Genomic DNA, 26,445 nt, shown 5'->3' with positions numbered 1-26,445 from the left:
CTGGTTGGGCGCATTCGAGGGAGAGATAGGGATTATTTTTACTTTCGCCCCTCTTAAGGCTACAGGAAAACGATGGGTCAATATAATGGGGCTTATATTTTAGAAAATAACATTCTAATTCTTTATGACGGCCACCACATAATTGACACCACGTACCATAAGAGTGCCGAAAGTAAAAAGTATCACTATCACTCATGTTTGTGTCAGAAGTTACCAACCGTCCGGATCTTACGGTTCTGTTTTCAGTAGCTGAATCTTGGGCACGGGGGCGTGTTCAGTGGGCACGGCCCTGTGTTCAGCGTACTGTCTGACTTAAAACAAGATTGCCAGTTCCAATGATTGGGCACGGGGCGTGTTCAGCGGGCACGGCCCGTGCTGAGTTCTGTAGAAGCTGAAAAATTAAGAAAATCCTAAAAAATAAAAATAAAATAGAAAAAATGATTAGGCCGCTGATTCCTAACTTTCTTAAAATCCTTGTGTCCACGACAACGGTGCTAAAAACTTGATGCGTGTGAAGTGTGTTATATTTTAGGTGTATATTTTAAGCCCTTTTACACTTTTTAGCCAAGTTTTAAATTTATAAAACACGATATTTACTAACACTAAACACACATATGGACAAGTGCACCCATCGTGGACGTAGTATAGTGTTGGTAAGATACCGAAGTCGTCCAAGGACACAAGAGCTTTTAGTACCAGTTTATCCTCAACGTCTAATCAAATCAAAAGTTAGAAAAAGGTTTTTAAATTAGAAAAATAAAACTAACTAAAATGCTGAAAATAAAAATAAAAATAAAAATAAAAATAAAAATAAAAATAAAAACAAATAGACAAGATGAATCACTTGGATCCGACTCGTGTGTAGTGTAACCTTTGATTATTTTCGCACTTTTGCACTTGTTTAAGAGATTATCTTATTTATTATAGTAGGCCCCTCTTTTGAAGGTGACGTTACCCTCAACCCAGTAGTTTGAGTCAGCAAGGATACAATCCTAAAGGGTCGGATTATTGAAAGATTACGTTATTAATGCATAATGTGGTAGGCCCCTCTTTTGAAGGCGACGTTACCCTCGGCTAAGTAGTCTGAGTCAGTAGGGATACAATGCTAAGTAGTCGGGTTAAAGTTTTAATAGTAGTTTAACTTATGAGGGGATCAAAGAGTTTGGACCCATGTCATCCAATACCGGTGGGTATTGAAGGAGGTCCTATTAAATTTGACTCAGGTCCTTTGCAGGATCTGTACACTGAACAATGGCAAGACTCTTACCAAACCGTTCCCTTAACCCCCGACCAGGTAGCCAACATACCTCCATATAGACCGTGGAGATATGAATGGTGAAAATCTTTTATTTTATATAGACAGTAAAATAATGTCAAGACACCACGGACAAATGATAAGTAAGAATCACCTTCAACATAAGAAACTAGTAATTAAAGTCATTAATACAAAACCAATTAAAAAGTGCAAAAGATTAAAAATAAAAATTATTACACTAAACACTTGTCTTCACCAAGTGATGTAAGAGACTTAGGCAAACATGGCCTTTGATTGTTAAGAACTCTTACGATCAATCTTGGATCCCGAGACGACTCACACACTCTATGATGGACAATGGATGATGGTGGTGGATGATGGTGTTGTGATGGTGGTGGGTGGTGGATGAAGTGTGAGAGAGGTGGTGTGCCAAGGGATGAGTTGCAAGAGCTCCAAGCACTCCTATATATAGGCTGAACAGAAGCTCGGGCACAGCCCCGTGTCCATTGGGCACGACCCTGTGTCCATCCTCCTCTCTTTCTTCATAAAATGCAGTTTGTCTGCATTAATTGACCACGCCCCCCGTGTCCGCTGAGCACGACCCCGTGTGCAGAAGCATATCTGTACTATCAAGATTTGCCTGGATTCTGCGAACCTTATAGTTGACCACGGCCCCGTGTCTGCTGAGCACGGCCCCGTGTTAGGCAATGGAAGCTTCTACCACTTTGTCTTTTCTGCTGACACTTGGGCATGCCCCCATGCTCACTAAGCACGGGGCGTGTTCAGTCTTCTGTCTTCATGTTTTGCTTGGGAAGATGTCGTCGGGAGGTCGGGCATGCCACGTTTGTTCCTTTTCTTGTATTTTTGTTAGATTTAGCATCCTTTTTGCTTCTTTTGTTCATTTGAGCTCATTTAATCCTGAAAATACAAAAGGAAGACAAAAACACACTTTTTCCAACATTAGTACTAAAAAAGGGTTAGTTTTATACCACAATTGATGTAATTTATATGTTGCATTTTGTGCACATCAATACCTTAAACTGAGATTTAAGATCTGAAACCCTAGAAACTAATACTGGATAGATCTCAGTCAAAATCGGCACCAGCTAAAGTTTTGTAATAGTTTTCTGTAAGCAGATCTGAATAGTATGTAGATTATTAATGTAGATTCGAACAATCTCAGCCGAAATCTGAAAAATCGTATACGGATGGTGCTAGAACTTCTATTAAATCGCAGTGGTTGTTGCTGGTGGTGTTTAATGTTTGCGTTCGCTGATGCTGGTGGCGTATTGTGGTGGTGATGGTGGTGGTGGTGGTGTATGGTGGTGATGGTGGCGGTGTATGACGGTGACTTAGAGAGAAGCTAGGGTTTCAAAGTGTGGATGGATTTTCTTTGTAAAGCTGGAAGTAATTAGATATTATTTTTGGACAAAAATGCCCTTGTTCCCAACTTTTTTAGTGTTTCCCAATGAACCCTCCTATATATATATAGGGGAAGGTTCATTGGGGAACACTAAAAAAGTGGGGAACAACGGGAAACCGGCTCAAATGAATTCCGACTGGACTCATTTCAGCGGCGTTGGAACCGGCTCGTCGAACCCTAACTAAGATCTTTTAACCCTAAACCCTAAATCCTAACTCCTAAACTCTAAACCCTAAAGCTAAAAAATAAGGCTAAAACCTAAGCTAAATCGTAAAATCTAAACTATACACCCTAAAAGCTAAACCCTAAAGGCTAAACCTAAAGCTAAACCCTATAGCTAAACCCTAAAGCTACACCCTAAACCGTAAAGCTAAACTCTAAACCCTAAATCTAAACCCTAAAGCTAAACCCTAAATCTAAACCCTAAAGCTAAACCCTAAAGCTAAACCCGAAAGCTAAACCCTAAAAGCCAAACCCTAATATATTTAAGGTTTAGGGGTTATGATTTAGGGTTTAGGGTTAAGAGATCCTAGTTATGGTTCGATGAGACGGTTTCAACGCCGCTGGAATGAGTCCAATCGGAGTTCGTTTGAGTCGGTTCCCCACTGTTCCCCACTTTTTTAGTGTTCCCCAATGAACCTCACACTATATATATATAGGGTAAGGTTCATGCGAAAACCATCCTTATTGCGAGAACCACAAGAACCAATGTGAACACAAAATAAAATCTAAAAACAATCAAAAAAGCACTCAAATTTTTTTTATTTTTTTAATATTTTTTTTAAAAATCGCTATATTTCGTTACCATAAAAAAAACGTTTTTTTTTCGAGTAACAGTTATCCATGCACATGTGCATATGTATCATTACTTCGACAAATTTGGTAATACGTTATCAGGAATAGACAATTGCACTTTAATTTACAATACCATTCATAATACACTACTTTTTACATTACCAATATTCAAAATGTACATGTGTATCATTAGGTATAACCATGATATAACGTGTTTTGGTACAAAAAGTTTGTGATTTTGAATGGAGAAGTAGGCCCATATACATGTTTTTTGGTTAGTTATATCTAGTGGTTGATGGTTTGGTTATAGTTGTCACTTTTTGATGTAATATGTTGATTGGATGGTATAAATGGTGTTGGTGCACTACATCTGTTGACTTCGTCTTGGAGCGAGTCTTAGTCTTAGAGTGTTGGATCAGGGCACGTTTTACGAGAAAACAGGAGATTGTATAGGTGTTTGTAATAGGTTTCGCTTGTATGGTCTTAGGAATAGTTTCGCTTGAATGTCATTAGGTTTCGCTTGTAGGTCAAGTTGAAGGTTTCGCTTGTATGTCATGTACCTTCAAGCGAAACCTCAACAACTATAAATAGCCTTTCAAGCGAATCATTTGTAACAATTCTGGAAACTCGTACCGAAGTGCTGCCGGATCGAGATTTGGATGTAATCAGTGTTAAATCAATGCAAAAAGGTGTTTAAAGTGATTTGCTAGCTGTTTCTAAGTCAAATACTTTTTTTCCGCATCTGTATTTGATAGAATTTCCTCTGAACGACTCGTACGGGTCAAGACACGATCCTAAAATTGGTATCAGAGCTTCAGGAGGAGGAGTTCTGCAGAGTATAGCTGAAATTTATCAAGATTTCTCACTTCTACACCTTCTTTCTTCAGTTCAGACATTTTCACCGGTCAAAATCAGTTCAAAATTTCACAGATTGTGTGTAATAGTGTATAGACAAACCCTGGAAAGTTTGGTGTTAAAATTCACATTAAAAATGGGTCAAACATGCTCGGGAATAGGTTTCGCTTAAACGGACACTTTGTAGTTCCGCTTGAAAGAACATAATAGTTTCGCTTATCGTTACATCAGTTCAACAGGTTCCGCTTCAAAGATTGTTAGTTCCGCTTCTAGATACATTTCATCAGGAGGTCTCGCTTCAATATTCAGTGATTTCGCTTCAGTGTTCCGCTTCAAGGATCATTAAGTTTTCGCTTGTTGAGACAAACTTAGTTCCGCTTCAGTGAACGTCTGTAGTTTCGCTTGTTTGTACCTTGTGTTTTCGCTTCAGTGGTTTCGCTTATAAGGCTGTTGTAAGAATTTTGTAAGAATTTGAAAATGAACGAGGAATTTTTCAATGCATTCGCTACTCCGGTTACACCAATCACTTTTGCTCAAAATACAGTGCTCGAGAATGAAACGGGTACAATGCAAAAACCACCCAAACTCATGAACATAGAAGAATTTAAAGGTTGGGAAGGTCGCTTTGAGAATTGGGTACAAGCTAATTACCTAGATGCTTGGGAATGTGTGGAGACAAAATATGTTCGACCACTGAATGATGATGAAGAGCCTGTTCCGATAAAAGATCTTAGTGCGGATGCTAGAAAGAAGTACAAAGATGAGAAAATGATGTTAAGTCTTCTTCAACAAGCAGTGAAAGAGGATATTATGGTGCTTTTGCAACACAATGGAACTTCATATTCAATTTGGAAAGCTTTACGGTCAAAGTTTCGTGGTAGCGAAGAAATGGTCAAAAGCAAGAAATCGCTTCTAAAGAAAGAATTTGATCTGTTTCGCGGGTTAAAGAATGAAAGTACAAGAGAGATTATCGAAAGATACTGCAATTTGCTTGCTAACATGAAAAGATTGAGTATTGAGAAAGACAATGAAGAGTTGATTGAAAAACTTGCTGATGCTTTGCCTTATGAAACTTGGGGCACATATCTTATGATGTTAAGAAACAAGAAAGGTTTTAGCAATTTGACACTTAGCAAGTTCATTGAAAAGATCGAAGCTCAGGAAATGGAACAGTGAAAAGTTATTCGAATGAAAGATTTTGATGGTGAACAGGATATTGGGTTATACTATAAATCAGGGGTGAATGAGAAACCATCAAATCTATCTCCGAAAATTGAAACTGCCTACAGTGTCAAGAATTCATCTGAAAACTCATCTAAAGGATCAAGCAGCAAAACAAGTTTTACATCATTTTCGTCTTTTGATCCAAACATTTCAGCAACGAAAAATGGGAAGAAACTTCAGTGCAATATTGTATTAAATCTTGAAAACAATCAAGATTATTCTGAGGAAGTTGCTAAAAACCAAATGTCTTTATTAGGAATGGTTTTGGAATCTTATAGTTGTTTTGTTGCAGGTCGTATCGGAAATCCAATGCTAACAAAGGAAGACTACGACCAGATAGATGCTGAAGAGATGGAGTTGATGGACATAAAGTGGTGTTTGGCTAGCGTGTTACGGAGAGCTGAGAAATTTAAGCAGATCACGGGGAGAGATGATCTTTGTGAGGCTAATGTTTCTACTTTAGGTTTCGACAAATCTAAAGTCACTTGTTTTCGGTGCAGGGAAAAAAGACACTTCAAAAGGAAGTGCACTAATCACCAAGCAAGTGGAGCTCAGAATCCTTTCAATAACAACAATGATTACTACAGAAAAGCCATCTACCATCAGGTTGCTCAATCACCATCACAGCAAAATCAACATCAAGCACAAACTGCACATGGAAGACCAATAATCGAAGATTCTGGAAAGAAAGCATGTGTGGTTAATTCAGATGAAAAGAAGTCATTCAGTTGGGATAATTATATTCCAGAAAATGCAAAAGCTTGTTTGATTGATCAAGAAGATGAAAAGTTACCAGAGGGTTTCAGCTGGGAAAATTTTACTTGGGATGATTATATTCCTGATCAAACTAGAGCTTACACTACTTTCATGGCAAAGGTTGAAAGTGATAGTGATGATGATACTGAGTATTGGGCAAGAAAGTTCAAAGCTGATATGAAGTTGCTTGCTGAAAGTGATAGTGAAGATGAAAAAGCCAAGAAGAAAAAGAAAAAGATCAAGACACCAGTGAGCAGTGATGAGGAAGATGTTCCAGTGATAAGAAGACAAAAGGTGAAAGAAGTTCCTAAATTCACGGTTGAGGAAGAAGTTGATGCTAAAAAGATTCCAGTGAAGTGTGAGAACTATGAAGCTATAAAGAAGCAGAACAGCACACTGATTTACAACTTGAACCGTTTGAAGGAATCTTACGATGTGCTGAACAAAGCAATGAACCAATACAACCAAACGAGTGAAGAACAAGGAACAGCAATGAAGACACTTCAGGGAGCTTTCATGATAAAACAGAAAGTTGTGAACAATTACATCGAGAAGTGTGCTGCTTTGGAACAAAAGCTTGAGCTGCAAAGAATTGAAACTGAAAGAGTTAACCGTTTGTTAAAAAGTTACTCATGTACTTCTTATGTCATTGACAGGATTTATCCGACGGTTGAAAGTATGAAAGCATGGGAAGATAATGAGGTAACTGAAGAGAAAGAAGCTGGAAAATTTGCTGATGAAAAGACTTCTGAAAATAAGAAGAATGACACAAAGAAAAAGACTGACAAGAAAGATTCTGGTAAGAAACAAGGTGTCAGTTATAACAAGTGTCCACCCCCGCTGGAAAATGGATATTTGCCAAGATATCCAAACGATGAAAGAGTCAAAAAGGCAACAAATTTACAGTGGGAGTCAGAGTCGTCAGTCAATCTACCAGATAGTATTGATGTTGTGTTTACATCGTCTGACACTGATCAACAGTCTCAATTGATGAAGAAAGTCGTGGATCATGTGTTAGAAAATGATGACATTGAGGAGTCAAAGTCGGAGTCCGCGTCAGGGTCAAAGTCTGAGTCAAGCACAACATGTCAAACAGAAAAACAGGACAAAATAGTTTATAATAGAAAGTTTCTGTTATCAAAATCTATTTTGGATGATGGATTGTTTAAAGTTGCCTACACTTTGAATGATTCTAACAAATTATATTCTGATGAGGAATTTCAAATAAGAGGTGTCAAAACTGAATTGATAAACAAGGTTTTTACACTTACAGAAATTAATATTTCTGAAATAAAAGACTTATGTCTTAATGAAAAACCAAGATATTACACCTCAAGAGTTCAACAAAGATTGAACAAGAAAAAGAATTATTATTATGGTTCTGGTTTCCAAAAGAAATCAAACCATAACGGTAATTTCAAAAAGAAAGGCTTAGGTTTTACTCCTACAGAAAAATGAAAAATATGTTCGTGATTTTAAATCCAAAATGTCATTTGTTTCAGGTACATCAACTGATGAAGAAGAAAAGACAAGTTTCTGGAGGGAATCAAATAGTGAGTTCTTTGCGAAGAAGCAAGACGAACAGAAGAGAGATACGAGAACCTGTTTCCTGTGCAACAATGTTGGACATATTGCCAAAGATTGTTCTAAGGCAATACAATCAAAACAGGGAGTATCTGTTAAACTCAAAGAGAAAGTGGTTGAGTTTGAACCACCAATTGATAGAGAAAAATTGTTTAAAAATTCTAAATTTGAAATTGGTGAGTGTTCGAACAAGTTTTATAAGAAGAAAGCTAAATCTGACAACCAAAAATGGGTTGTTAAGAAGGTTGGTGAAAGCTCTAGCGATGATTCTGATGGTCTAAAATCAGAGGAGCTATCTTCAGGCGATGAAACTGATTCCATAAAATCAATTGAGCCACAAGTTGTTTCAAAATGTGAAGCTGATATAAAAGTTGAAAACTCAGTTCCGATTGTAAATGATGAGGAGTTTCCATCACTTCGGGCTAAGAATTATAAAAAGAAAATTGGTAAAATTGAAATTTCTAACCAATTTTATTATGATAAACAGGAATTTGATGCTGAGAAGGTCTTTAACCCCAAGGTAAAACATATCTTTGGCAAGATGATTGATCGAAAAGTCAAAGGGGTTAAAGAATTTTATGAGAAGAAAACAAAGAAAGAAAAGGTTGAACCATCCCTGGTTTGTGACTGGGATGGTACATATTATGAACAATAAGTCTTAGGACTTGCCGGAGCTCCCAGGTTGGTAAGCGTGGAGCATGAATCGGCATCTTTCTTGAATTTTATTCGGTAACGTCAATCATACAAACGGTAAAAAAGTTTGTTTATGTTTGTTGGTTATAATTACAAGTAGTTAGACGATTTGATTGCATATGGTAAATCAATGACATTAATTTGTACTTGTATTTTCCTACAACTGGTTGGAAGACAATATGATGAACCATAACCCCGAACTTGTTATTGATAAATCTACAAGTGATAAAATCAATCAAACTTATTTTCCGGAAAAACCATTTTGATTAAAACAAACTTAAGTGTTTTGAAATCTAAATGGGAAAATAGTTTGTTGATAGGGGGAGTTCTGATTGTTTATGCCAAGAGAATGGCGAATTGATGTGATTTGATATCGGTTGTCATGTTTCTGTACAGTTTGTTTTCATATTTTCGTTAATGTGTTTGCATTTTAGGGGGAGTAGAAAATTTCAGAAAATCCAAAAACATTAGAAAATTTGAAAAAAAAAACCAAAAACATGATAAAATCAAAAATGAGTTTTGTTGTGAAAAAGAGGAAATGATAGTACATCAGTGAACTATCACAACATGCTAAAAAATTGGAAAGTTTTAAAGTGATAAACAATCTTACTGCGGATGTGTCAGTAGGTTTTCGCACACTTAGTAAATTGAAACGAGATATAAACCTAATTCAAACTTGCTTGATTCGTGGGTAACTATTCTTGAATATATGGGTAACCCCCGAAATCTTGTTTGAAAGGTCCCGTATTCTGAGATACTAGGTCTTTATGCTCAGTGATATCTGGGGTATTATTCCGGGACTTCTGCTGTATGGAAGTACTGACCTAGTCCTCGAATAATACTTTCTGCAAAAAGCTTTGAAATATAAGCTCGCCCTCAGCAATTTGATTAAACAATAAAATTGATAATCTTTGCTGTTGTAACAAAAGATCCTCTAAAGGGGACCCACCAAAAGTCGAAGCCGTCATCTCTCTGCGTATACGGAAGTATCGACCTGAGCTCTCACGGCCCTCGCACATAACCCCTTTACAGATATCATTTGTGGTATACTCATCTGTAAGACTGAATATTTGGGATCTGGATACGGGAGTATATTCAAGTGGAGTGATACACAGTTAAGTTCAAGTGTCTAAAACATTAATATCGTATCTCGAATCGATTGAAATTTGTGTGAAAATTTAAATTGGACCAATATACTGACAATCTAGGTAAATTGTTTAGAACTGAAAATGTTTAAAGCTTAACGGTGTTAGTGATTTGTCTCAAAACTGATATGATCCTCTTGCACAAACTCACAAAAATATTGTTTGTAAATAGTTCATTTCTGCATTTACTTTCTTTCAGAAAAATTCAAAAAGATTTTAGTGTGTTTTAGCATAAAATTTTGAAAAAGTCAAAAAGATTTTCGACGACTGATATTGTAAAGCAGATTTTCAAAATTCTAAGTGCTGAACATGATGAACAGTTGGTTTGGGAGTTTGTGATTGTTTTGATACGAAAAATATTATATTTCTAAGTGGTTCATTAGTATCTGATTGATTGATGTGTTTATGATAGTTTATATGCTTAAATGTTTGTCATAAAACTTATGTTTGTGGTAGAGTTTTGTTCAGGAAAAGTCATTATTTGAGGGGGAGTGAATGTTGGAGCTGAGAAACTCAAAAGATGTCAACATCAAAGTCAGGGAGTTTGTTGGTGATGAAAGAGTAAGAGATGAAGATAGAGAGAGAGAGAAGCCCAGAGACTGATCAAGATTGAAGATTTGAAGACACAACATTGTCGTGACTCGATGGACCACTCCGTCAACATCTGAGGGGGAGTCTGTTGGTGCACTACATTTGTTGACTTCGTCCTGGATCGAGTCTTAGTCTTAGAGTGTTGGATCAGGGCACGTTTTACGAGAAAACAAGAGATTGTATAGGTGTTTGTAATAGGTTTCGCTTGTATGGTCTTAGGAATAGTTTCGCTTGAATGTCATTAGGTTTCGCTTGTATGTCAAGTTGAAGGTTTCGCTTGTATGTCATGTACCTTCAAGCGAAACCTCACCAACTATAAATAGCCTTTCAAGCGAATCATTTGTAACCATTCTGGAAACTCGTACCGAAGTGCTGCCGGATCGAGATTTGGATGTAATCAGTGTTAAATCAATGCAAAGAGGTGTTTAAAGTGATTTGCTAGCTGTTTCTAAGTCAAATACTTATTTTCCGCATCTGTATTTGATAGAATTTCCTCTGAACGACTCGTACGGGTCAAGACACGATCCTAAAAATGGTGTTTACATACATGTAATAAAGTGAAAATATTGGTAATGGTATTGAATTATGGATGGTAGGAGGTAATGGTATTGTATTATGGATGGTAGGAGGTAATGGTAGTGTATTATGTATGGTATGATAGATGAAAAAGAAACTGTATTTAAAGTAGTGTACCAAAATACCTTATTTCATGTTGATACATATAGATGCACATGTACATTTCTAATATTGGTAATATAAAAAGTAATGTATTACACATGGTAGTGTAAATGAAAGTGCAATTGTCTAATAGTTGTAATGAATTACGGAATTTGTCAAAGAAATGACAAAAATGCACATGTGCATGTTTGTGTATTATGGATGGAATGATAGATGAAAGAGAAATTATTGTACCAAAACACCTTATTTCATGTTGATACATATAGATGCACATGTGCATTTCTAATATTGTTAACGTAAAAAGTAGTGTATTACACGTGGTAGTGTAAATGAAAGTGCAATTGTCTAATAATTGTAATGAATCACGGAATTTGTCAAATAATGATACAAATGCACATGTGCATTGATAACCGTGACTCGGAAATTTTTATTTTTATTTTTGAATTTTTTTTTGTAAACGAAATATAGCGAATTTTACAAAAAATAGTAAAAAAAATAAAAAATATTTTTTTGGTGTTTTTTAGATTTTTTTAGGTATTACTGTTTGTGTTCACACTGGTTCTCGTGATTCTCGCAATAAAGGGTGGTTCCTAACGGATCCTTCTCCTATATATATATATATATAGGGGAAAGATAAATCGAAAACCCACTTGAGTTGAGAAAACCCAAATAAACCCTATGTAACATTTTTATTTTTTTATAAAAAAAATAGGGAATGTAATATAAATGTACACAGACCTATTTATGAAAAAAATGAACAAAACGCTTACTATTTTTTTTTAAAATGTTGAAAATGTGTATGTTACATTTTTTTGGACATATATATTATGTAACCTGAAATTTTGTAACATTTTTAAAAAAAAAAAACTACATGGTGTTTTTTTGTGTTTCTTTTTTAAAAATGTTCAAATATATGTATATTACATTTCCTATTTTTTTTAGAAATGTCTCTTGAGTTTACATGGTTTTTTTACAAAGGTTTCTGAGTTTTCTCAACTCAAGTGGGTTTTCGATATATATATTATATATATATATAGGGGATGTTTCAAATGAAAACCACTTTTATAACGAAAACTCGAAAACTAACTAAAAAAAGCCTAAAAACCACACCATTTTTTTTCAATTTTTTATAAAAAATCGCAGGTTTTTTTATATAAAAAAAACTGTATTACACATGTGTATGTGTACTACACATGTGTAGTATTACAAATGTGCACTACAAAATTTTTTTTTTTTGAAATTTTTTTATATAGTAAAAGTGGCGAAAATTGGTATGCAAAAAAAATTGGTATATTTTTTTAGTTTTTTTAGTTAGTTTTCGAGTTTTCGCATTAACTAGTGGTTTTCATTTGAACCTTCCCATATATATATATATATTCCGGGCATGGCCGACCCTAAAGGCGGGCAGGGAGGACCATCGGCCGCGGCCCGATATTTCGAATGGCACATTAATTTTTAAAAAACTCCAATCTATACTATATAATCAAAGAAACCTGTTTTGTAACACTTGTCATTCTCTCATTTAATGATTAAAATTATTAATAATACTAAACATAATAATATTTAATCTAAATTAATACAAATTCTTATTATTAATAATATGTAATCAAATCTAAAATATTTGAATAATTATCGTTTAGTTTAATATCTTCTAATTAATTATAGATAATCTCCTACGAAATTATAGATAATCTCCTGCGAAATTTTATTATGCATTCTCAGAAATTTTTTCCCCGCCCTTTTTATATAATTTAGTTAATTTCCTTCAATTACTCATAATCTTTTATTTTTTTAAATAAGTAATTCTTTTTCCACAAAATAATTAAAAGATAATTATACAGTTGCATTGAATTTAATATAAATTTAATTATTAATTTTACACTCTCAGACACAAAAGTTTATCCCTATTATAATAAATTAAATAAGTATGGTCTAGAAAAAAATGTGGTTCTTGCATTACGATAATATTTATTAATACATTGTATGTGTTTCATAATACTAAATATACATCTAATCTGTATCATTTTTAGGATGGTTATTAAATATCATGGATTTGATAGTATAAATTTTATATAAATATCATTGGTTTTGTATTTTTTTTCTAAACGGCAAATTTCTTTACACATGACGTCTCTAGGACTTGAACCCAAGACCTTCCCCTCTCCAAGTGTTTAAAGTTTTGTCTTTATCAATTGACTGTGTTTTTTATGTTTAAGTATTATTTATATATTTTCTAATTGATAGGTGTAGCATACGGGTACTTAAACATGTTATTTATATATTTCCTAACTAAAATTCATAAAAGATAGCCGGCTTATAGCCTAGCGCTATCATGACGTCTAATAAACGTGTTTTTACAAATTATCTACAGAGCTGCATAAAATACCGTTCCTACAAATTATGTACAAAACTGCATAAAATACTTCTATTATTATTGTTGTTATCATCATTATTTTGCGTCATATGTTATAATTTAGTGAGCCAAGATTTATTTGCCCTCTTATTTTACTCTGTTTCGGATTTTATTATTATTCAATTTTAAAATTTTTATTAAAAAATCAATAATATCTTATCACAAAAACCATTTTATCATATTTTAATCTTCATTATTAACTATACTTATTTTATTTAACCCGTGTAATACACGGGGTTCTAACCTAGTATATATATATATGTAAAAATAAATAAATTAATAGGGTATATCCATATAAACACCAATATAGGCCCATTTACAAAACTATTTTAATGGTTTAGATTAGTTATTAGCCCATTACCATTAGATTTAGACCTTTTGTGAGCCCAATACCCAATTTCGTTAAGGTCTCAGGGCATGTTTTTTCAAGTTTTCAGGTCTGGACTCCGGACTTCTGTTCATAAGAACACCTTGGTGGTCCTTCAACCACCATCATCTAATGTGGTTAACCATCTTCAAATACGGACATGCCACCATCCATTGTGAAAACACATGATCATCCTTACCAAGAAGATCTAGAAACCCCTATATATAAACATGTCAAGAAACTTCACCATAACATACATACATGATACGCTAAATAATTAATAGTAACGGTTTGGCAAAGAAAATCTGAAAGACTTGATTTATTAATGCAATAATAATTCAGATATGAAAGTAAGACAATTAGAATTTAGAACAGCTGCAAACATAACTAATTTTAAACCATCATGATAACATTGAATACAATTTCATACTATACAATAATATATGTTACGATTGATCAAAACTAGTTAAATCAAACCCACCAATTTAATAACCCTAAAGAATGCAAAATTAGTAAAAAAAAAAAAAAGGCACGACCCTAAAGATAAAAATTAACTAAGATAAGTCAAAATTGGAAGTCAAACCCACCAATTTAATAACCCTAAAGATAAAAAAATAACTAAAATCAAATAACCCAAAATAACTAAAATCTAAGTTCCAAGCTGGTCATCGAATTTGCCATGTAAGCTTGTCGTTTCCATATCTCAGAAATCGTCCATGTTCATCGCTATACATTCTTAGTCTTCTGATTTTAAGTTTTGGTCTCCCCACCTTCAATCAAATCAAAACAAACCTATAAAAAAGTCAACCTTCAAATTCTTTTCCGGATTCTGTTTCTTACTTAAATTTAGAATTTGGAGTTTGACTTTTTTGTAGATTTCTTTTGATTGGATTGAAAATGGTGAGACCAAAAACTAAAATCAAAAAGACAAAGAATGCAAAGAGAAGACGGGATATATTTTCAAAGAGACATATGGGTTGCTGAATTATAAGGAAGCACATGAACTTTGTGTGGTGTATAATGAGGAGGTTGAGATTATTTCTTCTCAAATACAAACCTTCTTTGAGTTCTGGTTTTAGGTTATTATTTAAACACAACTAAAAGAAAATATACACAAACGATAATCAAAATTCCTTTTATTCTCTTTTGTTCCTATTTATTCTCTTTTGTTCCTATTTATTCTCTTGTTCCGTTTACGAGCGCAATGAAAATAGCTAAGACTATAAGCCCAATATAACTTTATTATTTTAGCTATTATATTTAATCCATTATATCTAAATATCTATCTAACTTATAATAAAAGACTCCAAATAATACCGTATGGCATTCTCTCCTTCAAACTCATAAATTTTATTTATAATTATTTAATAAATATCTTTTAATATTAATAACTAATATATAATATCATTTATATTTATTCTTATCTTTATTTAAAATTAATAAATAACTTTAATTTTGCAATTTAGACCCTTTGTTTTTTTTACTTTTAACCCAAAGTTTTTCATCTTTTGCGATTTAATCCCAACTTTTTTATATTCAATTTTGGTCCACCATACTTATAATCTTTTCCAAGTTTTTCGTTTCTATCTAAATTTTGTGAGTTAATGCACCGCAACGTGCGTGTGGTGTTCAACATTTTTTTCGTATACTTTTCCCATTTGACTGGCCCGTCACAACACATATATTTTTCTCCGTTTAACAAGTGCGACCAACGCGCAGGTCCTGGATTGACTTAGTTATTTTTTTTCTATGTTTTACGTTTCGATTTAATTTCTCTGCAACGAGCGTTCGTGATTCAACGATTTTATGTCTGCTTTTCGCTCGGCGTTATTTTTTTTGGTGTTTATTTAATTTGTTTTTGCGAGTTTTTCCGATGTTGGTAGTTGCTGACAATGGTATAGCATTAGTACTACTTGACATATTTTTACATGAATCGCTGCAACGCAGGGGCTTAATACTAGCTTATAATATATTAAAACAAAGTAAAAATAGTATAATTTATAGTAAAACTAATACACTGAATAATAATTAGCGTGCAACTACGAATACATAAAACCTGAAAGTATATATGTTAGTTATACATCATTAAACCGTCCTGGGTTAATAACATGTTAAATACGCAGATAAATTACACTCGGTTATCAACGTGTTCGTCGAGCAACTAAATTACCTTGGATTATTTATATGTTAGACATGTGGATAAACTATCTTGTATTATTAAGGTATTTCACAACGTATATTGTTATGGTTTAATAACGTGTTTGACAAAGGATGCATATTGTCATAGGTTAATAATTTGTTATGGTTTAATAACGTGTTTGACAAAGGATGCATATTGTCATAGGTTAATAATGCATTTGACACAGGGTCTATATTGTCATGAGTTAATAGTAAACTTAAAAAAAAGTGTATACCGTCTTGGGTTATTAGACCACCCGTAGTGGAGCGTGATTTTTAAAAAAATTGAAAAATAACGCCCCAAAACGCCCCCACTACCATTAGATGGGGCGTTATTTAAAAAAAATAAAAAAAATGAAGTTTGGCGTTTTAATAATAACGCTGATGCAAGTTTGGCACATGTTTGTTTAACCAATCAATTTGGCACATGTGTCTGACAACTTTGGAGAACCTCCATGTAACTTTGACTAGCCAATCACAATCCATCTCTTTGCTTTTTTTTTTTTTTGTTTAATGATTGGAAGGGGCATTATCAGGCATTATTCCCACTACGCCACTTTTGCAATAACGCCCCATGCTGACTGGGATGACACGTGTCGGATAATGCCCCATGGTGGGGGCATTATAACAATTTACCACTACACATGGTCTTAATGTGATACATAAACTCATGTTATAAAACTCAAACCCTAATCATGCATGAGCAAAAAATCATAATCACACATGAACAAAAGCCATAATCACGCATGATGACTATAATCACATATGCAGTCACAAAAAATAAATAAATAAATAAAAATCACGCATGAGCATGGTTGTAAAAGTCTCGCCTAGGCTCCGAGTACTCCCCGAATACTCGTTACAGGGTAGGCTGTCGAGGCACGAGTACTGGTCTCCCAGGCCAATTACTACCCGAGTAATCTCCGCCTAAGCCGAGTACTTCCCGAGTACTCCCGAATCCGACTAGGGAGCGCCTAGCGACTTTTACAACCATGCGCATGAGTAATGGGGTGACCTCGTCACTAGAGTACTTCCTATAAGAAGTTGTAATGGCATAATGTAAGAAAGAATGGACTTAACAAACGTGTTATTATAAAAGAATGAATGTTATTCTGAACGAATGTTTTGTTGTAAAGTTAAACTCAGAGCTCATTAACATAAGTTGAGTAGCATGCATTTTAGGAAAGAACTAGTTTTTTTTATCCGCCGCGCGTTGCGGCGGCGACGACGTCTTAGTTGTCTATAGTTGGCAACATGTTATGTAATGCGTTAACCATATGAAAACGCGTCTTTCAAGGTATCCGATCTAAGGCATTGTGTTTACAAAAGAATCAGAATCGAACCCGAGTTGGTTCATTTAGTGAGGGTTCCACCTAACAATTACACCACCCTTACTTTGCATCAAGACTTAGTAGTGTCAAAACGTTCAGTAACTTGAATTTGTAGCGTCGAATGAAAATATAGGGGTAAATTTGAAAGTTAGAACCTAAGAGGGTGAAAATGACAATTTATAAAGTTTATTGAAAGTTTTCTAAAATCAGTGGGTTGTTTTTGTCAATTTAGAAAGATTAAGGTGTTTTTTTTTTTGTCTCTTACTCAATCGATATTGATTTGGTTAGTTACAGGATTGGTAAGGTAAGGTACGGTACGGTATCATCAATTGCTATACGCCAAAACTTATCGACACGTGTTAGAATCATCGATTTTTTAATTAGTTAACTAAACGAATTATATGACTCTTCGCATTAAGAAACATTATATTCCGCAATTACAAAGTATAAAAAAATATCTAGTGGTCTAGTGATATGGTGTTTGGTCCACGACAACAATGATGCGAGTTCAAAGCTATGTGTAATTTTGGTGTAAAAGTTATTGTTAAAAGCATTAGTTATCAAGTTGAAGATTGTTAAAAGCATTAGTTATCAGTATAAGTTAGCAAGTTGAAGTTGAATGATAATAAAGTTAGTATGTTAAATATGAGTAATAATAAGACCATGTGTAGTGGTAACAACTTATAATGCCCCCACCATGGGGCATTATCCGATACGTGTCATCCCAGTCAGCATGGGGCATTATAGCATAAAGTGGTGTAGTGGGGCATTATTCCAATAACGCCCATGCAATCATTTCCCAATTATTTTTTTTAAACTTTAAATACTTCATTAAATAAAAAAAATACAATACTAGAAATAAAAAAATTAAAATCCGATTAAATAAAAAAAATACAATACTAGAAATAAAAAAATTAAAATCTGAAATTAAAAAAAAAAAAAAACACTAGTTTTCATCTTCGCTTTCTTCACCCTCGCCAACTTCGTCTTCCTCGTCCTCCGTTTCTTCCTCTCCCTCAGGTGGTACATACCGAACCGACCATGCGTGGTGTAGCAAATCAACCATTAACTGGAAATGGTACGGTTCGTAACGCAACTCTCGCGCATTATTCACTCTTTCTTCCATTGACGCCTGTGGATGCTCCTCTTGAACGGCTTCTGGCACATAATTCTGGCATATGTCGGCTCCTCATCAAAATAATCTTTCATCAAACGATCGTGTGCCTCGCGTCGGTCTCGTTCAATATAACCTCTTTTACCTTTTTTTGCTTGGGGGCGACGACAATGCTCGACATATCTCATCGCTAGTTGACAAGCACTCGTAACCGCCTCTTGCTCAACCTCCTCATCGGTTGAACCATCGCCATCCGCAAAAAACTATGGATTCCTATTCGAAGAGTGCATAACCGCAAAGAAAGGCATGAGATAAAATAGTGATTGCGAGGCCCCAATTCTTGACTGGGGGGGACACCAAAGGCCGAGAAGAAGGTATCAGCAACAACTGGTTGCCTTCAATTACATCTGAAAGCGACTTGTAAATTCTATTATGATCATCCCTCATTGGTTGTCCGCAGATTCCAACCAAACCAAAGCCGGTGGGACGTTTTTCAAAAAGGTCTACGTTGAAACATAGAACAACTCAAATTAATAAAAACACATATATAAAAACATGCACGTAAAAATGGTTTTTCTAAACGAACACGTATTATATTTGACCTGACTCGTTTCTAGAAACAATTTACGTCGAAACATAGACATACTCAAATTTATTTAGAGATTAACAAAAGAGATTAATTTAGAATATTAACAAAATATGAATGTAAAAAGTAATTAACAAAAGAGATTAACGAACGAAAGTTATTTAGAGAAAATTAATTTAGTAAAAAGTTAGGGGCTAAAAATGCCAATTGCTAAAGTATAGAATATTAAAAATAGGAAAAGACTAAAATTGTCAAAAGTGCAAAACTTGAAGGGCCAACCAAACCAAAGCCGGTGGGAAATTCCACCGACTTTGGTTTTTAAGATATATGATAATATAATGTAGGGGAAAGCAGTTGAGTAGAAGGCATCGGTTAGGCTAAGATAACTAATATTATGTATCGTAAACTGTAAGTATTATCAAGAGATGTAAGATAACTAATATTATGTAAGCTTACGCCGTGTTTAATATCCTTTGTTCTTAGCATGCGATGTGTAAACCCAACTAACGTTGCATTCCCATGGTGCCAAACCAGGGTGTGACGCGATCTATATATCTCTAACATACGATACGTAATATAATCCTAACAGGGAACACAAGCTTAATGTGTAATCTGCAGTCTGCACTATATGATTATATTAATTAAATAAAAAACAATTCACATTTTCTTCAAGTTATGCATGGTTTGATTACTCTTCAGTCTACACTATATGAACAAAACCAACTCAACTTTATATGTCACACATGTAAATGTGTGGGTATTTACCTACATATGTTTGTATATGTGTGGGTAAAGGTTGATAATATATTTTCATAATGACTATGTTATGAATGAACCAGGCCCAAGTGAATTACCCTCTAGCACCAAGAAGAACTACCAGGCCCATGACAACACCAAATTACTTGAAAGATTATGTGGTCCCTGCCACCTCAGCAGTAGGACGTTTGGCATGAGGAATGTATGTTATAAGGAGAGAGTGTGAGGAGAGTGAAGTATGCTGATTGTTAGAAAGTTGTTATTCTCTTCCCATCACCATTTCTGTATCTGTACTCTTTCTCTTCTCACCATAATCCATAAGAAATCAATAAAATCAATCCTCTGCCTATCCTAATTGTCTTGCAATTTATATTTAGTACACCACAGACTAACACTTAATATGTGTTGGTAATGGATTTTAGCCACATTTGGTGTTGGTGGGAAAATTTCCCCCCAAAATTGGCAATCGATTAAATATTAAATTACCTACACATGTGGCAAATTTTCTTCATGTATAGGTAAATTATCTACACATATGTAAAAAACTAATATATGTGTAGGTAAAAGATTATGTTTGCCAACACATAATTTAAAAAAAATATATATATAGATAAACTAAGTTAATATGTATTTGTTTTATTTATTTTTTAAAAATGACGTGGCAAATTAAATGCCTACACACTACTAGAAAATACACTCCTCTTGACACGTGAACAATGACACGTGCATATTTTATAACATTCAAAAGCGTATGTCAAGAAAAAAAAATGTCATGGTTTACAAAATTTAATAAATATATGACATTCTTTGTCATGTTTTTAGTGTCATAAAAAAATAAGATTTATCTTGACGTGCAAATAATGACACACACTCATTTTATGACATTTGGAAGTGTTTGCCAAGAAAAAAATGTCATGGTTTTACAAAATTCAATATGTTTATGACACGCTTTTTTGTTTGTCATCCTTTTAGTATCATCAAAAACAAGATCTATCTTGACACGCGATTAATGACACACACTTATTTTATGACGTTTAAATGTGTGTCAAGAAAAAAAATGTCATTGTTGTACAAAATTTAATAAATTGATGAAACTGTTTTTGTGTGTCATCTTTTTAGTGTTATAAAAACATTATATAAACATAAGGAATGGAAGAAATTTAGCTTGAAGAAGTTTGGGATTATGACTTCGATGATCGCAAAGTCTACACAGATAGTTATGAATGGTCTTAAAAGAAAAGTTAAACTTATTCATACTAGTAGAAAAAAAAAAGATTTTTTTGGGCACTAGTTTAGAACCTAAACCCGCCCAAAATACTTTTGTGCACATCTTAAAACCAAAGAATCACACAAATTGAAAAAGCAAGTGCCAAAAAACAATATATTTTTGCGCTATCTAGGAATTCGTCCAAAAAAAAACTTGGTTTTTATCCACCTAGTAACAAATTCGTCCAAAAAAGCATTAAAGAAAGCTAAATAATTTAAACGGGCCCGTCAAAACTAAAAGTAGGAACCCGCTTAAAGTCCCAAAAAACCCTTAACCGCCCAAAACAAAATCCCCTTAACCTTCATAGAGCTAAAAACTCCAAAAATTCCACCGTCGCATCGTGAGCCCAGAGCGAACACTTCTTCAAATCGTTTTCTTCTCTAAATCGTCCCTGCATACGTGGTTGGTAAAAACTCTAGTTTTTTTTCCTTAGATACTTAAACATAGTGCAAATTTTATTTTATAAAACTTCTTATTGTGTCATGAATTTAGGTTCTGGATCTGTGTTGGAGCTTCTTTTGAACATGTTGGTGAAGTTTGAGGAGGTTTGCAGGTTATGTTATCTACCTCTTATTTATATGTTTTTGTGCATATTTTTTAATGGTTTATGAACCCTAAAGTAGCTAAAGTTGAATGTATGTTCGATTCTGTTGAATATGATCCTATGCGTGGTCTCTTTATGCCGAATTTTGAGTCATTTTTGAGTATCACATGTGGTCCCTTGATTTGTTTATCTATTTTGTTTATTAATCTAGCTAGTATGTATGTATATGTCCTGGGAATGCTATAAGTCTTAATTTTCTAATTCATCACTCTCTGCTTTTCCTTTTGTTTTTTTGTAATGTAACAAGTACTAGAAATCTAATCCTGAAGAAACAGTGATCTAATTAAGGTATTAATTAGGTGGGTTTATGTTCCTATCATAGTGGTTAATCTTCTTTTAGGTATTTGAGCTCCGACTGGTTAATCAACCTGCAAAACAGAACACCGTTACTCGTTAAGAGGGGAATGTGGGGGTTTCCCTCTTAACCGGGCTCCGGCGTGAGAATAAGCGACTGCTTTGAGAGTAATTAAGTAGTTAAGAGTAAGAGCCGAGAGAATAGAATTGATAACCTGAGGAATGAAGGTCTCTATTTATAGCCGGAGAGGTGTAAGAGGTTGTGGGCTGATGGGCCTTGGGCCAGAAACGGACAACAACGAATATGCTCTTTGCCTCGCTGGCCTCGACTGCTTAGTGGCTTCTAGATGCTCGTCGGTGCTGGCGCACCTTGATTGGAGCCACGTGTCATTGTTGTCGGCCTTGTTGTCCCTTCTGTCATCAGCAGACAAGTGGAGATCGTGGGACAGTTGTCCCCGTCTCTTGATTGGTGCCATGTAGGCGTCCTTGTGTACTTATCGTCAGAAGATCGTGGCGCACGATTGAACAGAGCCTGCTGAACGTTCATTGGCTCTTTTTACTGCCACTTGTACCCTGTGTACCTCTGTAGGTAACAGCGCGTCTTCCTATGGAGAGGATTTTGTTTGATGGCAACTAACCCGCGCGGGGCTAGTGTGCTTACTTATACCATTGTTTTTATGCTAAGTGTTGCTATCTGATTTTATTATGTGCTCTTCCTCGCGCGGGGGTAAGTCATAATGTGATGTGAGCTCCGCGAGGTTGTTATTATCAAGTTGTTATGCTAAGGAGTATGGTCTCACGTGCAACCTGTTACGAGGTTTGCGCGACTTTTTGGGACCATACCCCTTCAAGTCCCCCCAGTCCAGTGCTGCACCATGCGCAACGCAAGTGGTTGGAGCTCTGGACTTGATAAAAATAAGAGAAGGGGAAGTTGTCCTTTTGGTCTTGACTTGAAAGGCGCATGTAGAAAACTGTTGTTTTCGATGCGCAGGTACTAGGCAGGTGTCGAGTGATTTCTTGTTTGGCCTTTTAAGTGCGCGAGGTTATAGTAGTTGACGTATATCTGGCGCGACTCATGTGACTTCTGCATGAAGTTACTTGCACGTTTTGTGGCGGGAAACTTCGAAATTTGAACTTCTGACAGGTTGGTGGGAGAAGTCGTTGAGGGCGACGTTTGAGTTGACCCCTGGCACGGGTGCCATCATATCGCCTGCGGCGGTTGCACTTCGTGTCAGGAGAGTGAGGCCCACGCGCGCGTGGTAACTGTCACCCCTGGTTTTCCGCTTGACGTGGCATGGAATGGAATGGAATGGAATTAGGAAGTTTTTCTTTGTAAAATTGATCTTGGTTGGGGGAGTGAGGAATTTGAAATCCCATGAATTTCTTTAATCAATGAAATTTGTGACTATTTCAACATTCCATTCCATTCCTTCATTAGAGTGAAGGATTTATAAGGAATGTTGAGATAGTCACAAATTTCATTGATTAAAGAAATTCATGGGATTTCAAATTCCTCCCTCCCCCAACCAAGATCAATTTTACAAAGAAAAATTTCCTAATTCCATTCCATTCCATGAAACGAACGCTACCTATATGATTATATTAATTAAATAAAAAACAATTCACATTTTCTTCAAGTTATACGCATGGTTTGATTACTCTTCAGTCTGCACTATATGAACAAAACCAACTCAACTTTATATGTCACAAACCGAGTACCGCCTAATTCAAGAGATCAAAGTAACTTTTGAAAATAACACATGGTTGGAAAGATACTTGTTTAAACACAAAAATGTATATGAAGGATAACGATTCCTGATCGCCACAAAACAGCGCTAGCTAGCTATTCCTTTGCACCCTCGGTTTGATGTTTGACTATACTCAATTGACCACCTTCTTTGTTGGCTGCAGTGGCTGCTTTTACCTCATTGCAGTAGTTGATAAACTTGCTCAGCTCCTGATCACACCAACAAAAACGAATAATCTTAGGATTTTAGGCAGATCCACATGTTTAGTTGTATACAGTTGACTAAACAACAAATATACAATTGACTTTTTATCATGCTGTAGGCTGTAGCAAATCAAATGTGTGCCAACTAGATAGACAAACAAGAAAGCAATCATGGTTGTATACTTGTATTGTGTCTAGTGTCTACATAGTTCAACTTTATAACATGCTTGAGCCCATTTCAAGCATTTCACGAGAGGCTCAAGTAGCTCACAAACGGCTTGTTCACAACGCTACACGTGTTTCACGACCTTCCAAAGTCAAAGTTTCCTCAATATTAATTCCTAATACGAGGAAACAGCAACGTTGACCGTTGTACTTGTTACTTTCATATACGTATGTGATATCTGTTACGTAATCATTATACTTTTAATACCAAAAGGGGTTGTAGCCTAATGGCACCAACATGCTAATGAAAGGTTTCTCTCCCTATGAGGTTGAGGCCTTGAGGGTTCAAGTCCCATATTAGACAAAAGGTGTAAATATAAGACTAATATTAGTAGGTGTGTGAGTTAGCCATTATGATAAAAACAAACATTATGCAAAGCACTAGCAAAATTCTTCTAACCATTACAAGAAAGCTGAAAAACAAACATCAAGGTTATTACGGTTTGTCCACTTTGTGCATTCTTGCCAGCCCCGAATGTGTCATATAATTTTAAATGTAATGCCAATTGCCAAGCACAATAACTACAACTGTTATTCACTCATTCTTATTTGCAGTGGCGAAGCTTGAGATTTCCGACCCGGGGGTCGAAAACGTATATACCAAAAATTTCTATAAAACCGGGGGGTCAAAAACGTATATACCCAAAAATTTCTATACGAAAACCACATACTCTCCACTAACGAGCGAAAAGTTCGGGGAGTCGGCCGCCCCCTCCCGCCCCCACAAAGATACGCCCTTGCTTATTTGGTCCTATTAGCTCCTAAATTACCTCTCATCCTTACACGCGTTCTTAATCATTCCAATTACCAAGTTCCAAACCGTGAACAGAACCTTTACTTTCAAACGCACGAACAGCCTCATTAGCTTTAGTTGGTGGTTTGTTCAGTTTCTAACGGTTTAAAAACATCTCTACCATAAGAAAAACAATTCTTTACATCATCACCATCCCTACTTTACAAACAACCCTATCACATACAAATTACAGTATAACAAACAAGACATTTCAAATTCTATAAATCAATATCTAATGCAGATAACACTCAACTATTATCCAAACGATGTGATAATCACAACATCATAAATAAAGGACTTCAATCTCATGAATAAAAACCAGAAATAACTTACACGATCTTTGTCCATCTGTTCCGTGACCTTCGCAGGCTTCACAACTCTCTTTCCTGCAAAATCACAAACTCAAATTGAACCAAACAGTTTCAAGTAAAAACACGAATTCAATTCGAATCGAAACCTTTGCGAGTTTTGGGCGTTTTTCCATGGCGGCTCGGAGGTACCGATTTCCTCTTCTGCTGGCCTTTGAACAGTGTTGATTTCTGCGTCATTTTGGTCTGTGATTGAAGAAATTAGGGTTTCAGTGTGATTTAGGGTTTATAGCTTTTTGACTGCTTGCAGTTTGTGTTATTACAGTTTTGGCCCATCCACTTTCTCTTTTTGCAGGTTTACCACTAACTTTAAATTAGTCGACATTTTTAGGTGTTATTTTTGCTTTTTGAGAGCTAAAATGTCTGCAATCTGCGGACCACATCTGCAAACATCTGTAGAATAATAGGTGGACCAAACATCGGCAGTTTGTAAGAAGAAGATTGTTTGTTTTTAACGTATATAGACTTCTGTTGAGACAACAAAATATAGACCGAGGATAGTAGCAAGGGTGGTTAGGCAGAAGGGCTAAAGGGTTTAACCTTGCCTAACGTAGGTCGTGGGGTCCCCCCACGTTTGCAAGACGTGGAAGGAGGTTCACTAGTTTATGTTTCTTGTTTGAAGATCCAATTCTGAAGTGTTGTTCAGAAAAGGATTGAGGAACAGAAAGAATAAGCGTAATGTCAATGTGAGCGAGGGACACTTTGAGTGAAGTGAATGTACGATGTGAAGGACCAGAGTTTGAGAGAACAAATCTGATCTGAGATGTCTTTGTTAATGAATGAAGTGTCATTTTATAGCCAAAGACATGTCCCAAAGGAGTATTCATTTGACTAGTGAACCAGCTTGCAGTGAGGGGCTTACCCTTTCGGGGGTTGAAGCCTTTTGACCCCCGGGTAATAGCGTGCATTCTGTGGACCTGCATTGCTTTTACGGCTGTGGTTGGTGAGACTGTTTGGGGATGTGACTTGTTCACTGTTCCCGTGTTACTTTACTCCATCCCCTCAGTTTTTTCAAGCATTGAACCTTTTAACCTTCTAGGTGTTTTCATACTTGGTCATTTTATTTGGTCTCGGGCTACCCCCGTCGTCAGCCCCCCAAGTCAGAGGTTTTTGGGAGTAGATCAAAGACTTCTGACTTTTTGAAGCATCTGTTTTATTCCCTGAAGGTTTCAAGGGTTCAAAGTTTGAAGGATTGGAAG

The 26,445-nt window shown here is 35.4% G+C and overlaps 1 protein-coding gene across 1 annotated transcript; it reads right to left on the bottom strand.

Moving 5' to 3' along the window:
• Positions 1-23,564: 23,564 nt before the first annotated feature.
• LOC110865570 lies at positions 23,565-25,495 on the bottom strand. The gene is made up of 3 exons (XM_022114867.2): positions 25,336-25,495; positions 25,212-25,264; positions 23,565-23,866 (listed from the first exon to the last, which is right to left on the bottom strand). Exons 1-3 carry the CDS (start codon positions 25,424-25,426, stop codon positions 23,753-23,755), a joined length of 258 nt encoding a protein of 85 aa, XP_021970559.1. The 5' UTR covers positions 25,427-25,495; the 3' UTR covers positions 23,565-23,752.
• Positions 25,496-26,445: the final 950 nt, after the last annotated feature.

Source organism: Helianthus annuus, chromosome 11, assembly GCF_002127325.2.
Source record: "Helianthus annuus cultivar XRQ/B chromosome 11, HanXRQr2.0-SUNRISE, whole genome shotgun sequence".
Classification (NCBI taxonomy): Eukaryota; Viridiplantae; Streptophyta; class Magnoliopsida; order Asterales; family Asteraceae; genus Helianthus; species Helianthus annuus.
Note: the sequence above shows the minus strand (reverse complement) of the source record. Positions and strands in the feature narration are given on the sequence as shown.